At 34.7% G+C, this 25155-nt stretch overlaps 1 protein-coding gene across 1 annotated transcript in view; it reads right to left on the bottom strand.

Annotated features, from left to right (window-relative positions):
• Positions 1–19960, bottom strand: part of LOC129005384 (uncharacterized) — a 32914-nt gene extending 12954 nt beyond the window's left edge. The window contains exons 1-9 of the mRNA XM_054434253.1: positions 19765–19960; positions 15492–15625; positions 12989–13088; positions 12650–12750; positions 11846–11960; positions 10183–10367; positions 6051–6156; positions 3131–3216; positions 2442–2541 (exon numbers count right to left, since the gene is read on the bottom strand). Of these exons, the coding sequence (XP_054290228.1) occupies positions 2442–2541; positions 3131–3216; positions 6051–6156; positions 10183–10367; positions 11846–11960; positions 12650–12750; positions 12989–13088; positions 15492–15625; positions 19765–19846 (1009 nt within the window). The 5' untranslated portion in view covers positions 19847–19960. The remainder of the gene's footprint in view (positions 1–2441; positions 2542–3130; positions 3217–6050; positions 6157–10182; positions 10368–11845; positions 11961–12649; positions 12751–12988; positions 13089–15491; positions 15626–19764) is intronic.
• Positions 19961–25155: the final 5195 nt, after the last annotated feature.

The raw sequence follows: 25155 nt of genomic DNA, 5'->3' as shown, positions 1-25155 counted from the left end.
TGTCCTTCGTACAGGGTTGGTGTTTAAGTACAGTATGCTTATTGCAGTTATACAGTGCTTTGCGTTTGCAATGGGAGAGGACAAAAAAGTAAAGTTTTCAGAGCTTTGTTGCTTTGTTGCCGCTTGGTTCAAATAAGATGTTGTCATAAATGTAAAAATAATTAACAGTGCTGCACCTTGTTGGTAAACCTTATCTATATATTTAATACACAGTTGTAACACTGTTTTCTCAGTAATTACTGGACCGATCTGCAAGATTTATGTCTCAAATTAAAGGGGATAATCCGTAGATTTGCCGAACTTCCTTAGAATTTACGTTATTTCTAAGGGCTACGACCTACAGCCCTTCAAAGGTTGAGTCAATACAATTAGTATTGAAGAATATAATACACAGTTTATAAACTATTCCTCAGCTGTTTAATGTTTGTCAGACATTTGTTATTATTTTTATAACCTCACTTTCAGTATGTAATTATTTATCTAGAAGTTCCTGTTAAAAACAGACACGATCTCGAACAAGGGAAAGTGTATTTCGTATTTGTTAACTTATTATACCACAATGTGTTATTTTAAGTGTATTTAAACATTATTTGTAGCCTATGTTTTGGTGTAAATTTTGTATTTTTGAATAATGTATTAGTTTTCCTGCGAACAGATTTGAAGGAAAGTGCTAATTGAGTTTAGGTTTGAGTATGGAATGTGAAATAATACCCTTAGTAAGAGACAGAACTGTTTGTTCAGAATCGATGGTTCAGATCAATATACTTGCAAGTTGTACAGAAAATTGCTAATAAGTGAGAAAAATACAAACATTTTATTCTACCTAGATGATGAATCTTACTCAAGATGGCGAGTACTCTCGATATGTGGAACTACTATTTATCAGTGAACTATGCCCTAACTTTTTTTCGAGTACACAGGGAAGTCGGTTGAGAAGCTGTGACTTACGATTTCGGTTCTGGCGAAAAAGTGTGTGACTTGATGTTTAAAGGTAAAGTTGACGCAAAACTTAATCATAATCCCCATGGTGTGAAAAGTACAAAAAGAAAAAGAAAAGGTAGGTAAGTCATTAACTGTGCGTAAAGAAGAAATAAGAACAAAAAAAACGTGGAGAACCATCAAACTAAAAAGTAAATAGCAGAGATGGAGTAAAATGTGCTCTGGAAGTTCCAAAAAAAAAAACGCCGATTTTTTTAAATTGGGGTTGTTAAATTGGATTTGTCACTATTGCAAATCAATGAAATTAGAGTCAGAACGGACTAACAGGGACACACATATATATTATTCTCCTTATGTTGCCACAAGGGGAAAGTCAAATTACCTCCTTATCAACATTCTGAGTTCATAGAAAATCTTATCAACGGGGCTATATAGACTTTAAATGAAGTATGTATCAAAAGAAAAAAAACATTCAAAAAACTATTTGAATAATATAAGATCATACAACTCTGCATTTTCAATGGCGAGTTTATAAGTCTCACTTCGATGTATCATCATTTTGGTAGTCTATATAATTTTAAGATCCAGGACTCCTTTTACCATCGGATTGGACCAATAATACCCTCTAACATTGAGCCAAAGTATGCCCAACTTTTCTATACGATGTAAACACACTGGTTACTCACAGAATGTGTCAAAGATCCGTGAAATGCGACCAACTGTCGATGCGTGATTTAAGTGACTATCTTTATTCCACACAACGAACGAAATGAACAAGAAAACAAACGAATGTAGTAATATACATGAACAAATTGTCCCCATAGCATAAGTAGCTTATTAGGTTATCATCAGCACATTGCGCAGTTCATACGGTATTTATTTTTTTAATGTAACTCAAATTAATTTAAACATTAATTTGGTTAAATTAATACATCGGTTTGATTAACATCATAAATAGTTTATACAGGCCAACTATCCGTTCTACTTCATGTAAAGAAAGCAGCCCCTAAATAAAATACAAAGATAAACAGTATTTGTTAATTATTATATCTTTTGTTGCTGACAATATTCCCGTAGCGGAGCACGGGCGGTTAACTAGTAACCTTTTAATGCTATTGCATATCATAGAATAAACTTGTGTAGTTGGAACAGCTGGCACAATTCCTTAATTCCCTTTAAATATGAATACTCATAAGGTTAACATGGAAAATTCTAGAGCCACTGGGGCGGAGCCCGAAAGGATTTTTGAGATAATAATATGTCTATATGTTATTCGGGAATGAGAGCTATCATCATGCCAAATTTCAACCCAATCTGACCCAGTAGTTAATGCGTGATTGAACTTCAAACTATTTTGTCCATATACTCCCAATAATTTGGCATTTCAAAAATGTGTCACTCAATTACTTAACATAATATAGAGGATTTTATCTATTGAACCTAAAAATAAGAAAAATATAACTTTCAACTTGGGGAAAACCATTCAGGTAATTATACATTACCTGAATTATCGTCTGGGTCTAGTTCAAAGCCAATTTCACAATCTATATTATTTTCCAAATTTTCCACTCCCTTCTCTTCTAGATTATAACTCTCTCTTCCCTGGAACAAATATATCATTGTAGACCTTGAGTGAAATTGCCTTGTTCCATAAAGAATAAGACTATGAATAATGAAACAGTAAACATAATCTGGACAAAGAGGTCTAAAACAAATTAACTAAAGCAAACATCCATATGCTTAACATGGAGCATACCCAGTTAAACCACCTTTATTTAGCTTTACGTCGCTAAACCAAAACCATAATAAAATTTGCAGACAACAACACAGATCTCAGACTGTGATATAGACAAAGTTTAGAAAACATAGGTTGAAGTTTCATATAACAGCAATTACAACAAACATATCAAACTAAAACTACTGTTGTAGACATCTTTGAATAGACGTATCCTTTAAATTTCATATCATTGATTAACAGAACAAATCTTTCATATTTATTGCTGTTAGTCAAGTATTTACTGTATTGAAATCAAACTATTAATTTTTTAATCGTATACTTATACTAAAATAGGCCTAATCATTTCAATAGTGTATTTACTACCTATTGCTACTTTACACTCTGTTAAAATCCTGCAACTTTTCACAAAGTATTGTATTAAATAACAAGAATACCATTTAAAAAATGACCAACCTTTCTTGTTAAAGCAAAGTTTTTGAGTTGTTCATGCTGTCGCTTCAGTACCTCTTCAAAAGTCTCATTTGGGTTGTAACCCACAGCTAAAACATATTTAATTGTTAGTGTTTGGAGAATTATCAGTGTTAATCTATATAATTCAGCAATTTCAGGTGGCCATAAAACGTTTTGTTCGTATGGTTGATTTCGGACATATGTTTCATTCACTCCAAGATGGTTCACTCCAAAAAGTAATTTTATTTGCCTGTTCATTCGCTCCACTTTTCATTCAATTCAACGGGTACAGTCAGCTCTAGAAGGAGACTAACCAGTAGAAAATATTAATTTTGAATTTTACTGTACAATGGATCGAATGCACATTGGAGTTAACAATCAGTATAATTTAAATATGTAATAATCTTGAACTGTGCGGGGGAGCGAGCTGGCGTAGTGGTTAGAGCGCGGGACTTCAGTCCGTGAGGTCCCGGGTTCGATCCCCGCCAAGTCACCAATGGATTTTATCTAAGTGATAATGCCGCAACCCCTAGGTCTAGCCTGAAGTAATGTGAAAAACAATCCCAGGCTTGTGCCTAGCGTCCTAGGACAAAAAAAAAAAAAAATCTTGAACTGTGCGTTCACTCCAAGATCGTTCGCTCCAACAGTGATGGGTGTTACGCAGGCTTGCGGCGCTTGTATATTGTCCTGATAGTTTAGTATAGGCTGAATCTTTTTAACCACTTGTTGACCTTTTAACTTTTATGACTTTACAAAAATAATGCTTTGATAACGTTACTTCTATATTTTATGCATAATTAATTGGCGATAACTTAAGACGTACTCCACGGGCATATTGGAAAATGTCTGCTATACAATTTACATACACATATCTATTATGTTATTAAAGTGATAGATACAATCAAATTTTATGTAAATGATAAATGGCCTTAACCAAATAAAAACTCATAGTGTGTAGATTTGCCGAAAAGTATTGATGTGAAAGAATTCTTTTAGAGTTCCGCCCAATAGACCGATTTGCAAAAGTTAATTATGATTATTTTCTTCTATTACAGTAGAACCCCTCATATCCGGCCACCACGGGACCAAGTCCCTGACCGGATAACGATTTGGCCGGATAAACCAACCTACTATGAAAATGACAATTCATACCTAATAATAATGGGTAATCAATATATGCAATCAAAAGTATCATTTAATTCTGTTCTGGGATCATTTTTAGAAAAATAAACATGTTTGTAAAAAGAAAAAAAGAAATATTTGTAGGTTAAAGTCATTAAGTAATAAATGTACAAATATTATGATTCCAGGTAACAAAACCTATTAAATGGAGGTAAAAATGACAATAAATTGTACTTAAAGATCATTAGGAGTTAAATGGTACATGCATTTCTACTCAACATTCTTAACCATTTTGTGAAATACAAAAATTAATGTACTCGTACTGTACTGTACTAACCCCACTTTGGAAATAATCAACCAACTGATAAGAGGTTAGGCCTACTAGCTTAACTGAGTATAGTGACTCAGCAAATAAATGTATAAACAAACAGAGTGAGAACAATTTATTTTATGACTTGAGCAGTCACAAAGACTAGTGTTTGCATCTAAACGTCTGTAAGCTGAGAGTAAAAATTTTGATATTGGCTTCCTGGAAGGGGCCGGATAAACAGAGGACCGGTAAAACCAAGGCCGGATATGAGGGGTTCTACTGTATAGTGAGCAACAGCTGGTCAATGCAATTGACAATAGTTTGTTTATTTACATTTTTGTTTACTTATTTTATTATTATTTGTTCTTAAAAGAGGTGCGGTAAGTTATTAACATTGATGCTATTTCTAGCCCTTTGATAGAAGTGAATGCTTTAAAGTGTGTGAAAGACAGTGAATATGAGATGAACAAAACATCTTTTGGTCGTCGTAAAAGAGAGCGTCAGGCCCTCGAACTCTTGAAGGACTACTTTATGTTCTTGATTTAAGTGAGGCTTCTAACTAAAGTATGGAGAACAACTCAGTTAGATCAGACGATTTTGCACGGATTGGGAGAAATGTTGACATAAATAAATCCATACGTGATATTGTATAAGAATCTACACCAAGTTATGTCTGAGGAAGTCGTTGCTGCACAAAGGAAGAACCGACTGGTAAGAGAGTATGTTTTAGCATTTCATTAATTTAATGTAAACATTAATCCTTAACACTACCTCACTATGTAATAGGGAGCCCTTTGGAAATCGGCCTGTTCGTTAATATCAATAATTTAAATATGGGTTAATAAATGGGTTAATTAAGGTTATTTATTATTATACGCTACCGAGTGTCGCATATATGTGACGTCGCAATCATTGCTTCGGACAGAGGTATACAATTTAATCTTACACATAGACCAGCTGTCACTTGGTTAACAGTACACACAGACCCCGGGCGAAAACCTGTTAAACAGTGATCATTTACTTTGTAATACACTGCAATTGTGTTTGTAAATAATATATTCTTCTTTTTTTATATTTTTGATAACCTTTTGTAATGTCCCATATTTGCGACACCAGATCTATAGTGAAGACACTAGTGAAAATGATTATATTTTCTTGAAATAGTCCAAACACCACATTTATGTGACAGTTCATTTTTGTTTATGTTCTGAGGTGAATGTAAGTAAGAGATTATTGAAGAACAGTTTATAATTGAACAAAGATAAAAGCTACATAGGATAATGCAGCATACATACATACAGTGGTGCAAAAAAGTAGAGACCAGTTTTTCCAGATGCATTGCACAACGTCCAATAATATTATTCAGTGTCACGACGTCCAAAATATAATTTTTGAGCTGTTGCACGACGTTCAACATAAAATATTTGACTGTTGCAATCTAATTAAATCTACAACTCAAATTGGGGAAAACTATAAAAAATCATTCATTACCTAAATTATTGTCTTTGTCTACTTCAAAGCCAGTTTCCTGATGTACTGGTATGTTATTGTTTTCAGATTTCTTAACACTCTTTTCCAGACAGTGGCTATTTTGATCCTGGAACAAACATAACATTGTAATAACATGTTAATACATGTGTAACATTGTATTGGGTGAAATTAACTTGAAGACCATACAAATTCAGGTATGTATTTTGTAGGGATGGTCAAGTCTCGAAATTTCGGGAAATTTTAAATCTCGTTACACGAGACGAGATTTCTTTTTGGCCGAGATTTTTATCGAGACAAGAATAAAAAAAGAGACGTAGGAATTGGCTAACTCAGGAACTCGCTAACTCGGTCGTGTGTCGGAACTGGCTAACTCTGGAACTGGCTAACCGTCTCAGTCAGGAATTGGCTAACTCCGGAACCCACTAACTCGATTTTGTCTCGCGGCGGAATTCGCTAACTCTGGAAGTCGCTAACCCGGACGCGCGCACTGCACGGGGCGTTGCCAACCTTGTACGACAAAATAATCGTACACTGCCGTATTTCAAAATGTCAGTGTCAATAAAGATAGAGTAAATGTTATTGTTTTTTGTTATCAATTCCACTTTTGACAGATAACTAGCCCAAAGTAATTCAAAGATAATTAAAAAATCATGAAAAAGTGTTTTTTTTTATTAAACTGTACAATGGCCAGTTAAATGTTTATGATTTCGTTCTTAAATATAAATGCCATCAGTATTAAAGAAAATAATAGAATATGAAAAATATTAAAAATTCAGTTGAATTGGTACTAAATAATTAAACCTCTACGAAACTAAGCTAAAATACACGCAAGTTCTTAAACACGGAAAACAGATTTAATCGTAATGTCGTAATAAACCAAAACCATTAATTAATACAGTCATCAACCATCGTAACTTTTATAACTAATTCATAGATTTTAAATTAAATGTTCGTCGTTGAACCGTCCAACTTACGTGTACAAATATGATGACATAGACTAAGTTTTTATCTAGGACTAATAGTTTGAACCAAGGCATTGTAGGCCTACTAGTAAATAGTTGCCTAATTCTAAAATGTGTTGAATTTTTTAGCAATAATGTTACATGTTTTAAAACCGTTTTTAAATTTACACCTAAGTACCACTAGTAAAAAATAGGAGAAGATATAATATTCATATAATAAAACGTGACAGGGTTATTTTAATTCACGATTCTTAATAAACGAATTGACGGATTTTCCTGATTTGAGTGTTGGGTTTCCTTTATATTGCTTTCACAATCGATATAAACTATACCAAGCCGCTCGGTTCACCGTTACCCAGTACTGAGCTACACAATAGACAATAGCTTTGTTTTTGGATAAGATCAAGTAATTTTAGCTATGGTCACCATTCATAAGAATTGTAACAAACAAGAACGCCTGGGTCCATTTAGAACCAGCCTGTAGAAAAACTCCAGACTTTTAAAAAGTAGGCCTACGGAAAGACGTAAAATTAATATTAATTCAACAAAATTAAGAGGATGACCACCGTACACATTCCACACGTTCCTTTCTACACTAATAGCCTACGATAAAAGAAATTTACAAGTTGTATTTATGCATAGACTAACTTTTAATGCAATCCATGAATACATTAGGCCTACCACTTTATAATGTATTGATAAATATTTATTTAAATTCAATAGCTCTATTTAAAAATACATTACCACTACAATGTAATTCTTTAATGACGTTTAATGTGTAAATTTTATATTATGATTCAAGGTTACAAGCACAGTATAGAAAATACGAACTCAATAATTTTATTTGCAGAAGTTCACAAAATGGTATTTATTCGAATAAAAGAAACAAATGGCGGACACCGAAAATAGATATTTCATAACATGTAGATCCAAATTAAATGTGCATTTTTATCTTTTTGCATACCAATAAGCTACTATTTAAGTAAGAAACCCACATATAAATCATACTCCCTTATATACCCTTAGTACATTTCTCATCCTTGTGGATCAGCTGAAGACAGTTTTATTGTTAGTTCTGTCCGGTGCACTGTCTTTAGAGGTCGTGTTTTGTTTACAACTGTTTCTTGTTTTCAGTAATTTAAAACCTCGTTTAACCAAATAAAACGTTCTAATCACAACTAATAACACGTCCCCTAGTTATATAACCAAACAGTAAAGAGCAAATCATGAAGTTAACTAATAATAGAAACACAATTTTGTCGACACTAGCGATCAGTGTCACCGGACATGAACTAGACACGAAAAACGAGCTTCGAAGTTTACAATGGGATGTAAAGTTTACTTGTGTTGGCTAGTCTATGGTAAGACTATAATACATTTTCCACAATAATAATCATAAGAATAATGTTAAACATACTTCTAAATATATTTATTTGATCGACTACGTTGCTCATACTCCTAATTAATCGTAGGATACGACATTATGGTACCGATACGATATAGGTACTACACTTTCGGCAACACTGGCCAAAAATATTCGTGCTTGGCTCCCATTGGACGGCCCGCGAGGCTTCTGATTGGGAGTTAGCGAGTTCCGCCGAGGGGCCGAGTTAGCGACTTCCGTACGAGGACGGAATTCGCTAACCTGGCTCTAGAGCGGGTTAGCGGGTTCCGGAGTTAGCCAATTCCGAAACCGAACAAGTTAGCGAGTTCCTCTCATCGACCAAATTTGAAGATAGGGCGTTTAACATGGGGTTAGCGAGTTCCAGAGTTAGCCAATTCCGCGGACCCTAAAAAAAAAATAAATAAAAAAAATTAAAAACGCCTGCAGAAAGTCAATGCAATACCCGCAATACAGGAGCGTGTTGTAGTTGCGTTTCCTTTGCGAAGGCGTTCTTATTTAATTAATTCTTTAAATGTAAATATTACTTTAATTTTTTAAATAATATTACTTTAATAACATTTGAGAAGTTTTGTTAAGTGTAAGCAGTGTGAGGAATGTTTTATTACTATAAAAAGTCAAAACAAGTAACTATTTTATAAAAACTAATATTGCTTTTATTTTATGATTTATTTTATTTTAGGATAAGTTGAACACTATCCTAACTGATATCACTATGTTTCCTAATCGTAGGCATTTTTAATAAGTTAAGCGTGATTAATAAAAAAAATGTTATGCTGATGTTTTTTAATAAAAGATTGTAAATATTCTTGCCTATTATCATTATTTTTGTATTTTGTATTTAAACAGTCATCTAACAATGTTACAAAATCAGGTAAAAATTTTGAACGTGCATTTCCCGTTGTGTATGAGAAGGGAAATCCCATCTCGAAATTTTATGAGAAATAAAAAATCTCGTCTCGTCTCGTCTCGAACTAAAAATCCAATCTCGTCCATCCCTAGTATTTTGTCAACCAGAGTATGTGGTAGTGATATAGTAGAACCCCGATTACAAGCCTCTCATGAATACTACTACTGTAGTTTAGTTATCAAGGTAGACTTCTCTTCGAGGTTTGCAGTTACATATGAAAAAGGAAAGGGTAACATCCAAGGGGATTTTAACACTGGTTATCAAGGGTGACTTGTAATCAAGGTTCAAACTGAAAAATTATAACTTCTAGGAATCTACAGGCTAGACCCCTTTAGCAAGAGGCAAAAATTTTTAACTAATAGACCTCAGGTCTTGAAAAGAATCAGGTTCCATTAAAATGTTTCTACATTACCATAGACAAAAAGAATTAAATATAGACCGTCAGCTGTGCTGCGGTTACCATAGGTTCTGGCGCACACCGCTTGGAGCGCTATGTAGTTACGGCGTACGCACTACGTAAACTATTGCGCCGGAACCTATGGTAACAATGGTAACCGCAGCACGGCTGACAGTCTATGTTTAATTCTTTTTGTCTATGACATTATCTGCAGTAAATGCAATGAAACCCTAAAATTCTCCAACGATCGTGGCTTGGAATCCTTGCCATAATCCTAAACATCTTTCATGGTCGCGGCAAAATTATCCAATATTTCTTGCATTCGCTATAACATGGAGTTGCCTAATTATTTACCATTCAGCAAACTGCTTCATAAGTTCTTACGATCACAGTACCTTCCGACAAAATTGTGAGCAAAAAAAATTGTGATAATTATAAAATATAAGAGACTAAATACAAACCAGATGCTCTTGGGTCATGTTGTGTTTTTGGTCTTTTGGTTCTCTTTGAATCACCGATTCAGGAAGTTTATTTTCAGTTAGGTGTTTTTTCTGCTGCTGCTTGGAAGATGAAGAATTGGTTCCCTCTCTCTCTTTTGGTTTCGCATGCTCATTTTTGGAAGTCTCAGCAGTTAAGTAATTGGGAGCTTAAACAAAAAAAAAAATGGTTGTTTACCAACTAAAATTTATAAGCCTAATACTAAAAAGGAAGCTGAAGTGTTTTTTTTTTTTTTTTTTTTTAACCTACTTTTTGTAAGATGGCGTTTCCATTACTTTTAGAGTTTTCTGATGTGGTGGTCTGGGTGGGATAATCTAGCTTCTATTGTGAAGTGACAGCAGCTGGCCTAGGACGCTAGCCACGAGTTTGGGATTGTTTTTCACATTAATTTTCAGGCTAGACCTAGAGGTTGCGGCATTATCACTTAGATAAAATCCATTGGTGACTTGGCGGGGATCGAACCCGGGACCTCAGAGACCGAAGTCCCACGCTCTAACCACAACACCAGCTCGCTCCCCGAAGTTGTAGTGTAACGAAATTATTAAGTGAAAGGGGATGTTTTTGTAGGTTGCACATTATTCTAGTGATGTGTCAAAAAGTACTGCAAAATCTCAAAACCACTATAACTTAGCACAAGTTTTGTTTTTGCGATTTGATCAGAGAGTTTCGAGTTTTTAAACTTAGTATCTTGATACTATTAACTATTTAACCAATAATACACTACGCCACTACAGTATAGTTAATTGTATTTTAATGTTACTATGGCATTGTCAGGAGTTTAATTCATTTCAGTGTAGGCCTACGTTGTTTATAAAAATTATGTGTTTTTAGGTTTTAACTATGTTATTCATATTATTTATTATGCCAGAAAACAATTTCATTCAGTGTCGATTGCATAGTAAACATATTAGGCTATAACCTGGATTATTTGAAACCTTAATTAGTCGAGTAAAAAAGTGTTGCGTTTGTATTTTAAAAAGACAAAAGTTTCTGGTTTAGACCATCACTACACAATAGAAGCTAGATTATCCCACCCAGACCACCACATCGGGAAACTCTAAAAGTAATGGAAACGCCATCTTACAAATATTCAGTTAATTATATTATTATCTTTGTCAAACTATTCAAGACTTTAGATTTGTCTTTTGACGCAACTGACTTTTGAAGCTATCAGCAGAAATAAAAACAATTAAATAAATTGGTCAAGTTATAATATAAATTGTCAGTGTAAATATTGGTTTTCTGTTAGTTATGGGTTTATGAGTCTTTAAAAAAAGAGGGACGCCTTAGTGCTTTGCGGCATTTGGGTTTGGTTAGGTTAGATAAGTTCAGTTCAGTTGATAACCACAAACAATGTAACATAAAAAAAAAAATCTTAGAAATCTGTTTTGCTTACATTGGAAAGTCACCAAAATGTGAGTTGCTAATTTTCCCGATGTTTGGAATAAATCATTTTGAATTAACCTTCTTCCACCCAGGTTGCCATGGGACAGTTTTTACCATTATCCTCTATGTATGGGAACTGGCATGCACAAAGGCCAAAACATTTTATATTTTGTTTTAGGAAAGCGTGAGCTGTAGCGTGGCTAAAGAAGATTATATATTAACCACTAATTTGCACAATACCTGGTCTGTTGCCATCCCCCCGACCGAGCCTATAGCCAACGTTGATATGCTGTGAATATTCTTCCAGCTTTTTCAATGCCTTCTCAGCATCCAACAGTTTTTGTTGCTCTCCTATCTGCAAATTTCAAACCAAACGTTAAGATGTCCCAGTAAAAATAAGAAATTTGCAAAAAATCAAGTTCCATATAAGACTTGAGATTATGAATAATGAAAACAATCAGTAAACATAAAATGGACAAAGGGGGCTAAAGCAAAATAACTTAAGCGAACGCGTGACCTACAGTTGACATAAATAGTAGGCCCTACAGTTAATAATAAAAAATGCTCATCAATCGGAAAAAGAGCTATGCTTTGGGAATTGTCATTCGTGGCACAAGTAGTCAGTATTGCTTCACCATCAGAATTTAATGGAGCAGACGACAAAACGTATCTCAGAAAACGTAGGTTGAAGAGTCTCGTATAACAGCAATTACAACAAACATATCAAACTAAAACTACTGCTGTAGACATCTTTGCATAGACATGTCCTTTAAATTCCATATCATTTGTTAAAAGAAAAATTAAAGTACAGTATAGGTAATCAGAACAAATCTTTTATCTTTTTCTGTTAGGAGTTTACATGGTTTTACTGTATTGTTGGTTTTACTATACACTAGTTTGAGTGCAAACACATTATACCCATACTAAAATAATCATTTCAATAGTGTATTTACTATTGCTACTTAACACTCTGTTAAAATCCTGAAATTTTTCAGATGTATATTAATGAATAACAACAAAAACAAGATTTTAAAAATGACCAACCTTTTTTTGTTCCTCTTGAAAAACTAAAGCGATGTTGTTGAAGTGCTTTTGCTGTCGCTTCCGAACCTCTTCCAGAGATTCCTTTGGCTTATAATCCACAGCTAAAACATGTACAACTGTTATTATTTGGAGAATTATCAGTGTTAATAAATATAATCCACCAATATCTGGTAGACAAAACGTTTTGTTCATATGGTTCATAAGTGGACCCATGGACACCTAAGGACACGTGGAGTTTTTTTTAATCAAGAAAGAAAGGATTCACAACATGATAACACTTTGATTCACTGTTTTGGCTTTGGTATATAATATTTAAAAAATGACAACTTTTTCTCTTACCATAACCTGCAGCTTCATCTAATAGACCATCGTTCAAACGGTGACCCTGATCAACGTGTTTATATCTGGCCAAATACTCTTCTCTTTTCTTTGCCTCTTTCTGTTGAAAAATAAAATAAACTTAAAAAAACACAAATTCTAAGTGTAAAACATACAAAATTCGTTACATAACTTAATCAATAATAAAAATAAAAAATAAACGCTGAACTGTTGATAAGTTTTAGATTTCTAGATATGAGAGGCCAGAGAAGTAAGAAAAAATACCCCCGCCGCAGCAAACCTGCAGACTAAGCGAATTTCCATTTGACTGATTGGATTTACACTGAAATGTCTACTTAAAAATATAACATTTATTCCCGATTTAAATAGAATTAGTTTAACAAGTACTTAGGTTTGCTGCATCAGGGAGGGTAAAACTGTTTTTTTTTTGTAAAATGTTAATAGTTAGTAAGAAATAAAAACATTTTCCAAATTTGATCAAAATATGTTCATAAACAAGCAAACTACAACAGTTTACTCATTCTCCATAAGAATAACATGGGAATTTTAAATTTACAATTTTTTGGAATTTTCTCCGTAACCATTAGGCGCATAATAACGCTTCAATATACTAAATTATTTGATTTTTGAAGCTCTAAAAAATAGTTTGGAAATAAATTGCAAAATTTTTTTTTTTTTGTCAAAAATTGGAAAAACCTATTTTCCTACAGTCACCCGACAAAGTTGGCTTCCCTGTACTGTTTATAGTACAGAAAGCTGCTAATTGCTGCATATTTATACTTTGCCGTACGGTTTATACTTTGCCGCACGGTTTAAAATACTTTGCCGCACATCAGGATTCCAACCAAACAACACAAAACAGCGTGGTTTTATTATGCACGTAATCCGTGTACGCTTGGAAATAGGTTGGCAACACTTAAAGATAATAATACTATGAACAGCTGATTGACTATTATAACTACGATTTAACCTGTCATTTCGTGTTTATAGTTTTGGTATTTCTGAACTTTCTGGACTTTTCTTTTAAACGTTTTTAAAACATTCCTACGGTCTTAATAAACAAGAAAATACCTTTAAAGCATTTTTTTTAGGCGCGGAAACCACTTCAAATTACAAAAACATACGGAACTATATTCTCAAAAGACGGAGCACATTTCTTGCCGAGGAAAAATAGCGGAGTGATACGGACCACGGGTACTACTTTCTCCAGGGCACCATTTGTGTAATTGTGTTGCTAGCTGAACCTAAAAACGTGTTGTATAGTGTTTGAAAGACTAATTATTTATGTTTTATAGTGACTGTAGGAAAAATAAAATGTGTAACACGAGCGAAAAAGGCCTTTGCTGCACTCGAGATCATTCCGCACTCGCCTGCGGCTCGTGCGTAAACATTGCTCTCGTGTGCAGCAAAGTGCCACTTTCACCACTAGTTACACAAATAACTATTTTACCCCATAAAACCGTTCCCATGGTCCGATCATGCTGGATCGCGAACTCGTTCGAATAAACGTAGGTTTACACGTTTGTACCAAATTTCATCAAAATCGGATCATTTTTGCTCGAGTTATCGTGCTGACGGACACACACATATATATATATATATATATATATATATATATATATGAATTTGAACGGATGGTGTTTTTGGCCTCTAGGGACCTCAAAACGAAAAAAAAATCGGTCCCGTGTCCAGGTCTTACCATGAGTACTACGGTAATAGCTTATTCCCTATATGGGAAATTCGCATAAACATTGTGTAATATAAAATTGAATAATAATTATCTAAGTGACATAAGCACTCTTTTATATAGGTACCCAGATATTTTGATTTATAAGCACTGAAGAGAATACAGTACTGTGGAGTCATCAGCACCTTCTGAACAGGCTATTTAAGTGTTTTAACATAAACTTTATGAAGCAAAAACTATTCGTAGGCGATCCTGTTTGGTCCTAAAACTTAACAATGTAAACTTATTGAAATATACCTTAATAACATATAATTGATTAGTAAATAGTTAAGTTTTTGTTTTCAGTTGTTACTTTATATTTGGCATTTTTTGAAACTTCATAAATTCTTTGGATATAAATACAACAAAATTTTTATCAAAATCTGAGTTTTTTTTGCTTGTACAGTACACCCATTGCATACAAAACAAAAATCTAACAGACAGCATCCAAGAGCTTGGGGCTGAAAAAAGGTTAGGGAACGAAGACCTAGAATAAAAGCTTGCAAGCCATGTTTGTTGACACATAAACCCACAATGTTCAACAGGACAACGTAAATTTTACGATAATTTATGCCAAATCTAAACCGAACGAGATAATCTTCATCTCTACATACTCAAACTTTTCTCAGAACAAAGGAGAAAATAGTAAAACAAGCTTCAGATATTCCGATGCGATACGGTATTATTAATGCCCGGAATTATTACTGGTTAGACAACACTATTATCAATTAGCATTTATAGCTCTAGAGCCTTTTATAAAAAAATTGTAATACATACCTCTCTCTTCTTTTCTTCGTGTATGGCTCTTTCAACTTCATACTGCTCTTCGATTCTATTTAACGCTTCAGCGCGAGTAGGGACTCGTTCATTAGAATCTCTTACAGGGCGGTTGATGTTGAGCTGTTTCCCACCTGTAAAGCCCGTCTCCTTAAGTACTAGTGCATTTTTTGATTTAACATTTTCACGCTTCACATAGTCACCATGATTATGTTCAGAACTACCTACAGAAAGATCCTCGTTTAGTTCAGTTAGGTTATGCCTAATGCGAGGAGTTGCTCTATGGGATATTCCACCGTTGGAAGAACTTGGTCGATTTAAAACATTTGTGTCAAAACCATGTTGGTTCATTATAGTGATTCTTTCTTCCTTAGTGACTTTTCTCATTACCTTTGGAGATGCTTTGGATTTTAAAGCATTCATTCTTGACGGTAACTCAATATTGGAACTTGGGTACCCAACAGGTCTGTTATCAGTTTTTTCTGACATATTGTTATTCGTGTTAACATAATCATTTCCTTTTACATTATCATTCTCTCTTTTATAACTTTCCTTAGTGACTTTTCTCATTACCTTTGGAGATGCTTTGGATTTTAAAGCATCCATTTTTGACAGTGACTCAACATTGGAACTTGGTTTCCTCACAGGTCTGTTTTCAGTTTTTTCTGACATATTGTTATTCATGTTAACATAATCATTTCCTCTTATATTATCACTCTCTCTTTTATAACTTGATTTTGCATTATTTGACGATTTTCTCTTTCTGAAGTCAACACTATCGGTTGAATTTTTAGAGTCCATTTCATGTGAGTAATCTGTAGTCTGAAGTGTAGAATTACGAGGTATTAGCGACCAATCGGTCATAGTGAGCGTTGGCTTAGTTTCAGAGTTTGATTTTTTACCTTCATCACAGACTGCTTCAGATTCTAAAAAAGAGAGAGGCGGCAGCATATTTGTGAATCTTCCTAAAAGCTCTTTCCTTAAAGTCTCAGTTGACCCAGGTCTTTGCCAAAACCTTAAAGCGTTGTCCATACCTCTCAAATATGGGCTACCTCTTAAACTAAAACGATTTTCTGTCATATTTGTTGAGTGTATGTTTGTCACTGAATTATCAGTTTCCATAATTTCATCACTCTGTCTATAGTTGTAGTTTGGCCTACCCCTTGGCCTTCGTTGGTTAGGTCCGCCTTCATTACCTAAAATATTTGAAAGCGTTACTTTTAACAAAAAAATAAATAAATTATAGAGTGGATGACAAGGAAATTTATAGGAAATCAAGACAGTGAATATGATTCTAGCATTGATAATAACCCATCGTTAACACTAATACCGAAACCCTGGACTGACAGGCCCACAGGAATTTTCAAAATCGTATGTTCGCAACACTGTTTACTTGGGAAATTCTTTTCCCCCAATACCTTCCCCCTTTTCCTTCCCTACAAATTGATATATTGTTTGTTCATTTTGCATGGGTGTCGTGACCTTGACAAGTTGTCTGTTCATAACATGTCTGTCTCAGAAGCCCAGCGTTAGTGTGTATTTTAAAGCGGGGTCTCACAGACCGGAGGTTTCGTTTAACGTCAGCCTAGGTAGGGTTTCGGTATTAGTGTTAAGGTAATCGTTTGATACGCATAGTATGTGATGGCATTTCGCAGTGTGGTAGCCATTACATTTACAAACACACATAGGTGACAAAACGGACTTTTCTTCCGAGCACATTTATTTTGAAAAAGAAATATGTGATATTGTCGGCCCACAGTTTTAAGAATAACCATACCTCTTTATAGGAACCGATGGAACATCATTTTTTCGCTCTCCCTTCCCCGTCATACTACTCCTATTAGCTAGTTTAAACCAGAGAGTTACCAAAGTAAAAAAAACCTTACAAGGAAAAAAAATGCCCATGTTAAAAAATCAGTTCCTGCGGCATTTGCTTGGTAGAAAAGGTGCTGCCTTCAGAATCTCACACGCAGCTGTGTGAGTGAGACAGCAAATAAGCGAAGAGAGAGAGAGAGGGGGGGAGAGATAGAGAGAGGCTAGTGCTAACTAGCGGCGGCCGCACAAAGCTCATTTCGGCGGCCAAATCCAGTGCGACTATTCCCCATAAGCATTCTGCTTTTTATAAGGTTTGTATTCTCTGGAGTCACGTTGCACGAAGCCAACTTCTGTGCGCCACCACTCGCGTTCCTAGAGTGAGGTCCCATGCAACCCCCGAGTGTGGGTTGTTGTTTTTGTACCTTTAGAAGCACTTGTACCGTCTCGGGCTCGTCAATGGTGACCAAAGTTTACATAGTCTACAATGAATGATGTAGCCTAGTGATACTATAAAATAATATCTGCTATTTGATGTATCTTTGTAAAAAAAAAAATCTAAAATGGCGGACACTCATCACCAACTGTAGGGACTAGTGCTCCCCATTATTTCAGTGAATTAAGTTTTGTGGTAAAACCATCAAATTACCTACATAACTTCACACAAAACTGTACCCATCAACTGTAAGTACAGTACACGAAAACCATGAGAAACTAAGATTTACATACCTAAACAGTATAGTGTCTAATAACAACTAATAGTGTCTAATAACATCCAAACACAAAAACATTGCCTAAAATGGTGTAGGCTATCTTGAAAAATTCTTTGCAGTGGCCTTTATTACGGACCGTGGCCCACTGGGTTGGTAGCATTATTGAAGGGAACACGATATTTTGGCTGTAAGACTTAATACTATTTTAAAGCAGCTACTGTCATGACTGTACTTAGGTTAAATTCCTTTTAAACTAAGTAGATCACAATATCCTTAATAAGATACATTGATTAACAATGCATGTAAACACGTAACAGCCAATTTACAGTTGTTTTTCTTTTTGGAAATACCACATTGCTATTTTATGTGCATTATTTGTTGCCAATGAAGCAACACGATATAAACGAGGAGGCCCCAAACCGTTGATTTCAACGGGCTTAGCCTCGTAGGTACTAAATTACCGGTATTTGTTTTTTAAAGCTCTTTTAAAAGGTCTAGAGAGAAATTGGAAAATTGTGTGTTTACCGGTAAAGGGTAAAAAATGTGAAAACCCAATATTTAGGCTACCCTATAAAACCCCGTTCCCATGGTCCGATCATGCTGGTTCGCCAACTCATTCAAGTTTATCCCACCTTACACCTTTAAACCAAATTTCATCAAAATCAGACAAAAATTAGGCTACTCAAGTTATCGCGTTTAGGCTACGGACGTATAGGCCTATATAAATATAATACAAATAACTAAGGTACTTAGGCTATTCTAACTTTAAAAAATTCCAAGCACTAGCTCTATAATAAGTAAGTGCCTTTGCACAAGAGCGACTTATCTAGGTGACTAAGTTAGGCTGTGATTAAGTAGGTAAGCCCGACTGGGTAGCGGACCACAGGATACACCGGTTTACACGAGGACATAGGCTATATCCACAGACTTTATGAAAAAATGGATATCAAAACTACTCAGATCCATCACTGGTGCACAATGTGAACAAAGGGAAGAATGCGAGTTGCACTACCCGATCGCTCGTGTGAACGCTCCCACAAGTTAAGGAAACGTGTACTGCTACGACGCTAGAGCAGGTGACTGGGAAGCTACCATGAGTGATTGGGAACGGGGCTGACAATGATTTGGGACACGAAGCTCGTGTGAGCAGCTCATAGGATCCTGTGGTCCGCTAAGCTTACCCAGTCGGGCTTAGGGCCTACCTAGTCTTACCTAGTCAGCTAAGTTAAGTAAGTCTCTTGTGTGAACCGGGCCTTACGCAGTAACTTAATGGTTGATGGTCGCTAGAATTTAGGCCTACTGACTAAAACATGTTTGACCATAGGCCTAGTTCTGTTATCAAAAAAATCCTCAAAGAAAACATTGAATCCTGGAAGCTAAATTGTAATTTCCCTCTTTTAGGGGTCCGGTAAATATTCCTCCGGCAAAGCACATAGGCTACCAACTTAATAATCCTCCTCCAAACAAGTCTGGGTGAGCCCCTCTGGCGACCTATCATTAATAGGCTGGAGTAAGTTATATAGGTTAGGCTAGGCCTAAGTTAGGCTAGGCCTAAGTTATGCTAGGCCTAAGTTAGGCTAGGCCTAAGTTAGGCTAGGCCTAAGTTAGGCTACGCCTAAGCCCAATACAGTTTACAAAATCCACCAATAACTTAGGCCTAGCCTAGCAGCAAATGCAAAGATGTCCTAAGAGAGGAATTGCAGTTTTAGTTGCCTAACTAAACCTTCGTCCTATGAAATGAAACTTACCGGCACCTAGCCCTCTAGGAGGCCTATTTGAGTTCGTTCCAGCCCTACTCGAATTAGCGTTTGTTCTTGTGAAAGACGACATGATGATACGAATTTGTATCTCTACTATCCACAAGTTCGTTTTCTTTAAGCCCTGCCCTGTTTAATGATACAGATACAATTGAATCGACACTTTGATTTACTCACACACTCACACTACACAGTACCAACCAAACCAACCAACCTACGTCTAGTCTACTAGTCTACAGACACAGAGACACACTGAACTGAACAACTGAACTGACCATTTGATTTGACCAACCACCGAACCGAACCACCAACCAAACCACTGTTAAAAGTTACCATACCACCAGTTCAGTTACCGTGGAATAGAACCGCAACCACCGCACAGACAGACAGAGTAAAGTCACTCACTCACTACACAGTTCACTTCACGACGGTCTTCTCAGTCAGTCTCGCTTCACTACTCAACCCAACTCATCCCGGTTCATGAACATACTAAAGGCTAAGTAACTTAAGTCAGTCTAGTCTCGCTCCGCTCCACTCACATGGTGGAACACTCACGCATTGCCACGGCCACCCGTCGAAAGTGGTTGTGGTATTCGGGAGCTTGAGATGGATATAGAGAAGTGGAATGGGAAGAGATGAGCATCGATAATCGATGGACGATGTTTTCGAATCATCGATCAATGTTTTATTTGGGTGTTATAGATTTTTTGCATCGACATTTTATCGGTTACCGTACTATTGAAGCATCTGAAGTATTGGTACATGGACAAGACCATAGATTTGATAAACATGGGAACGGGGTTTAATGTGGTAAAAAATTGTCATTAATCATATGATTGTCAATTATCATTTTTGACCCTCAAAACACAAAATTTCCCAATTTATCTCTAGACATTTTTAGAGAGCTTAAAAAACAAATAATTTAGTATATTAAATTGTTCTTGTGCGGTTTTTGGTAACGGAACAAATTCAAAAAATTGTAAATTTAAAACTCCACTTATGGAGAATATTGTAAAATGTTGTAATTTGCTTGTTTATGGATATATTTTGATCAAACTTGGCAAATTTATTAATTTTATACTAAGCTATTATATTATTTTACTAAAAATACACTTTATTAGTTTCCTTTCCTTAGCAGCAGACCTAGTACTCAAACCTAATGTTATGTAATAGATTTAATTGAAAATCAATTTAGATGAATGGAAATTCGCATATTCGGCAGGTTTGCTGCGGCGGGGGTATTTTATGATTAGGTAGTTTTTTTTATTTATTTGGCTAAACAAGGTTTTAAATACTGAAATAACAAGAAACAAATGAAACAAAACATGAACTCTACAGTGTAAACAATAATAAATATTTGCCTCAGCTGTTTTTATTAGGATGAGAAATCTACTAAAAGAGTAGTTTTATCTATGGTACTGTTATTTTTTTACAGAGGGCCAGGCAATAAGTGACCATGGGATTGCATAGCAGCTAGAATTTTTATTGTGCATCCCCATTCACAGGTCCTCATTCTCCGTCAATTCCTAGGTCCTTTTAGTGAACCATGAGAACCTTTTTGATGGTAACCTGTTCTTCCCTTTGATCTCCCATCGAATAGGCCAAGGGATATCATACGACGACCTTGTAAGGCTGGGCACATAAATATCACATGGAAGGCTGTCTCCTTCTCTCCACATTTCCTACATAAGAGGCTTTTTAATTCCCACAAACAAACACAACATTACCAGGTGAGGTGACATACAGAACCTCCCGTAGTGCAGACTATCCTTAGTAGTATTTTAAGAGCCTGCACGAGCAGTGAATGCCACAGCAGGAGGCGAGCTCCTTCTTGATGACCCTTTATGTTTCAAATGATTAATATATTAATCTATAGAGATAATTACGGGTGGAGTTTGAAATTATGTTAATCATCTGGTTCCTAGAAAGAGGTGTGATAAACAATTTAAAGAACCTAGAAAAACATTTGTGGGTAACATTTAGATCTGGAACTTTTTCATCAGGGTTGTAAACTGCCGACCAGGGAAAACATATATTTTTCTACAATAATTTATCTACCTATTTTGCCTGAAGGTCTTGTAGGTTGAACTAAGTACTCTATGCACATTTCACCGCTCAGTGCTGCATCTTCATGGAGTTCTTCATTCATCTTATGCACTTCGGTTGACATGCTTGGACCATGAGTCCACCCTCTTACAATCAATCTTACAATAAATTCCTTTCCCTTAACATTCAATTTAGTTAATGTGATCCATGAAATTTAGACTATTCAAAAACTTTGTCCTCACCTAAAGGTAATACAGGAAATACATCTTAAATTGAAGTAAGGATTAAAAAATAAATTAAATTTATGTTTTTTGGTCGAGTAATACAGTACATAAATATATGCCGAGCCGATGCTTCTTTGGTCTGAAATCTGTGCGTGCATACCTTCAATTTGAGACCTCAATCATGAAAATTGGTCATAGAAGAGCCAAACTAACTCAGAATAAATTGTATAATAACTTTGAAATATTTAATATATTTTGAGTATATTTGCCTTACATTTTCCTCATAAAGTCGTATACTTTACTTAACAACTCAAGGAAACATTGCAAATAATAGTTTGAAAGTATTGAACCGAGTTCGATGTTTGTGTGTGTTCAATGAATAAGCTATAACCATGTATTTTTATCCTGAAGCAAAAAACGAAACGCTTCACTTGTTTCTTTGAAATTCTAAAAGCATGTACATTTAGCAAGTCATAGAGTTCATTCTTATGAATCAAAATTGTTGACTGCACACTTCAAGCTCTGATTAACAGGTAAAAACATCTTTGCGAGACATAGTTGCTTTGAAATGCTGTAAAATATTTTTGATTATGATATTGATTACAGGCATTATCTTTTTGAAAAAGCTATGTAGTTCTATAGTTTGGTTACAAAAGGTTGGACTTGAAAAAATAGATTAATTGATTGAATTTAATTACAGTTTGTAAAATATCATGAATTTTGCCGTTCGTAGGAAATGTTATCAACGAGGTTTTACAGGATGAAAATGATTTATTTCCATTTTTAACACTAAAAATATAAATCTTTGCAACTAATTTTTAACCCATTTCGTAGAGATTAATTTAGTATATTGAAGCGTTGTTGTAGCTGCTAAATAATTGAAAAAAGTAAAAATTTGAAATTCCAATGTTAATCTTTTGGAGAATAGGTAAACTGTTGTAGCTTGCTTGTTTAAATACCTACCTATATTGTTTATACATATCATTTGGTATTTTGTACCAAATAAAGTACAAAGTAAATGCAGTGTAATGATGCACATAAAAGGTTCCAAGTGCAAAAATTAGCTTCCCAAAGAATTATTTTATGTTTTTCAAAAATAACTATGTTTTCAAACTTTAATACAGCTATTTCTCAATTACCTGTAAATGGATTTGAGTGGAAAATGTCATTTTCATGTTCTACATTAAATTTGAATAAGAATAGGCCTAATAGAAAATAACGGAGGATCAGTTGTAAAAACTTCATTGTAAATAGATTCAAAGTTAAAAATTAAGATATGTTTGATAAAAATTTAAAAAAAACATTGGTCTATTGTATTTGTTCACACCCTGTATACAAGAAAGTGTCGGAATATGTTAAAAACTGTGCCATTTTATAAGCTTTCCAACCATATGCTACACTATTCAGGTTTAGATATTTTTTTGTTTGTTTTAGTGGTTTGAATGCCAGAAAACAAGGAACTTTTTTACTATTTTACTGTTCAAGCTGAAACAAAAATACAACTTTTGCTTAATACATGCCGACTTTCTATGTTTTAAATGTTAAAGACACCATTCTTTGTAGTCTTCAAACCACTAAAGCGTACGCAAGCAGACATAAAGCTCAATGGTGTAGCATAAGGTTGGAAAGCTTATAAAATGGCGCAGTTTTTAACATATTCCGACACTTTCTTGTATAAAGGGTGTGAAAAATGCAATGGACCAATGTTTTTAAAATTTTATCAAACATCTTAATATTTAACTTTGAATCTATTTACAATGGAGTTTTTACAACTGATCCTCCGTCATTTTCTATTAGGCCTATTCTTATTCAAATTTAATGTAGAACATGAAAATGACATTGTCTACTCAAATCCATTTACAGGTAATTGAGAAATAGCTGTATTAGGTTTGAAAACATAGTTATTTTTGAAAAACATAAAATAATTCTTTGGGAAGCTAATTTTTGGACTTGGAACCTTTTATATGCATCATTACACTGCATTTACTTTGTACTTATGCCAAAAAAATTTTGTCACACTGATGACCAGCCACCCTGTAGTGTGTTACATTTAAGTTCTAAGAAAAGTGACACAAATCCCATTTCCTTAAAAATTACGGTTCAAAAGTTGTTGTAACTTATGTTGTCCCATAAAATAACAAAAATTTGATTTTAGATCAAAATCGGTTTTTTATTAAAATATGTTTGGCTATGATCCTTATAGTTGTAAACAAAATAGTGTAACCCCCATTACTGAAACAATTACTCAAATTACTGAAACTTTGGCAAATTTCCCTATAAAATATCATAGTTACTCCCACCGCTTACCCATGAGGTTGTTGACAAGCTAATGGGAGAAAGTATGTGTCAAGATTGCTGATATCGTTTATTTTTAGTCTGTTAAAAAAATAAACAATGAAATCTCTAAATTTATTCACTCTTATAATTTGCAATCATAAGATTGGTTGCAATGGCTTATTAAAAATATAATATACAGGTTAATTAATCTTGATTGTTGTTTGAATTGGTTAAAAATATATAAATAAAAAATTTAGTGAACTAATATTTAACTTCTGTAATGCTCAACAACTAATTATAAAATATATTTTCAGGTCTACAAAGATGGTACAGCCCTCATTCATCGAACACCTCCCTGCACTGTTTAAGGCTGTAATTTCTCTAAACATGGCAGCGAAAACATTCAACAAGTATATGTTTTCATTGAGAATCCTATGCAACTTTTTCTTCTTTTCTACAACAATCTCTTGTATATCCAACAGTGAAGACACGGAGAAAGACTTGTTTTCTAAACACCATGATCTGCTGGTAGTTGTGATTGTAATTTCTATTGAAGTTTTTGTTGCCATAAACTTATCCCAGTTATGTGATGTGATATCGTACCTAACTGAACCATTCGGAGAATTTGAGGTGGGTTCGGTGCAACGGAAAATCGCTGAAGATTACTACAAGGAAGTTACCTTGTATGGAAAAGTTGTGTTGGTGATTTACATATTTTCTGCTCCCACTTATTGTCTGGTCCCATTCATCTTGTTGTTTCAAACTGAAAGTGAAGCGAATGGAAAATGTGCGGATTTGCCTCTAGGCTGGGCGTGGAAATCAGGATCTTTCATAC

This window comes from Macrosteles quadrilineatus, unplaced genomic scaffold, assembly GCF_028750875.1.
Source record: "Macrosteles quadrilineatus isolate MER2022 unplaced genomic scaffold, UCM_ALF_1.0 Scaffold_20__1_contigs__length_2534061, whole genome shotgun sequence".
In the NCBI taxonomy this organism is placed as follows: Eukaryota; Metazoa; Arthropoda; class Insecta; order Hemiptera; family Cicadellidae; genus Macrosteles; species Macrosteles quadrilineatus.
Note: the sequence above shows the minus strand (reverse complement) of the source record. Positions and strands in the feature narration are given on the sequence as shown.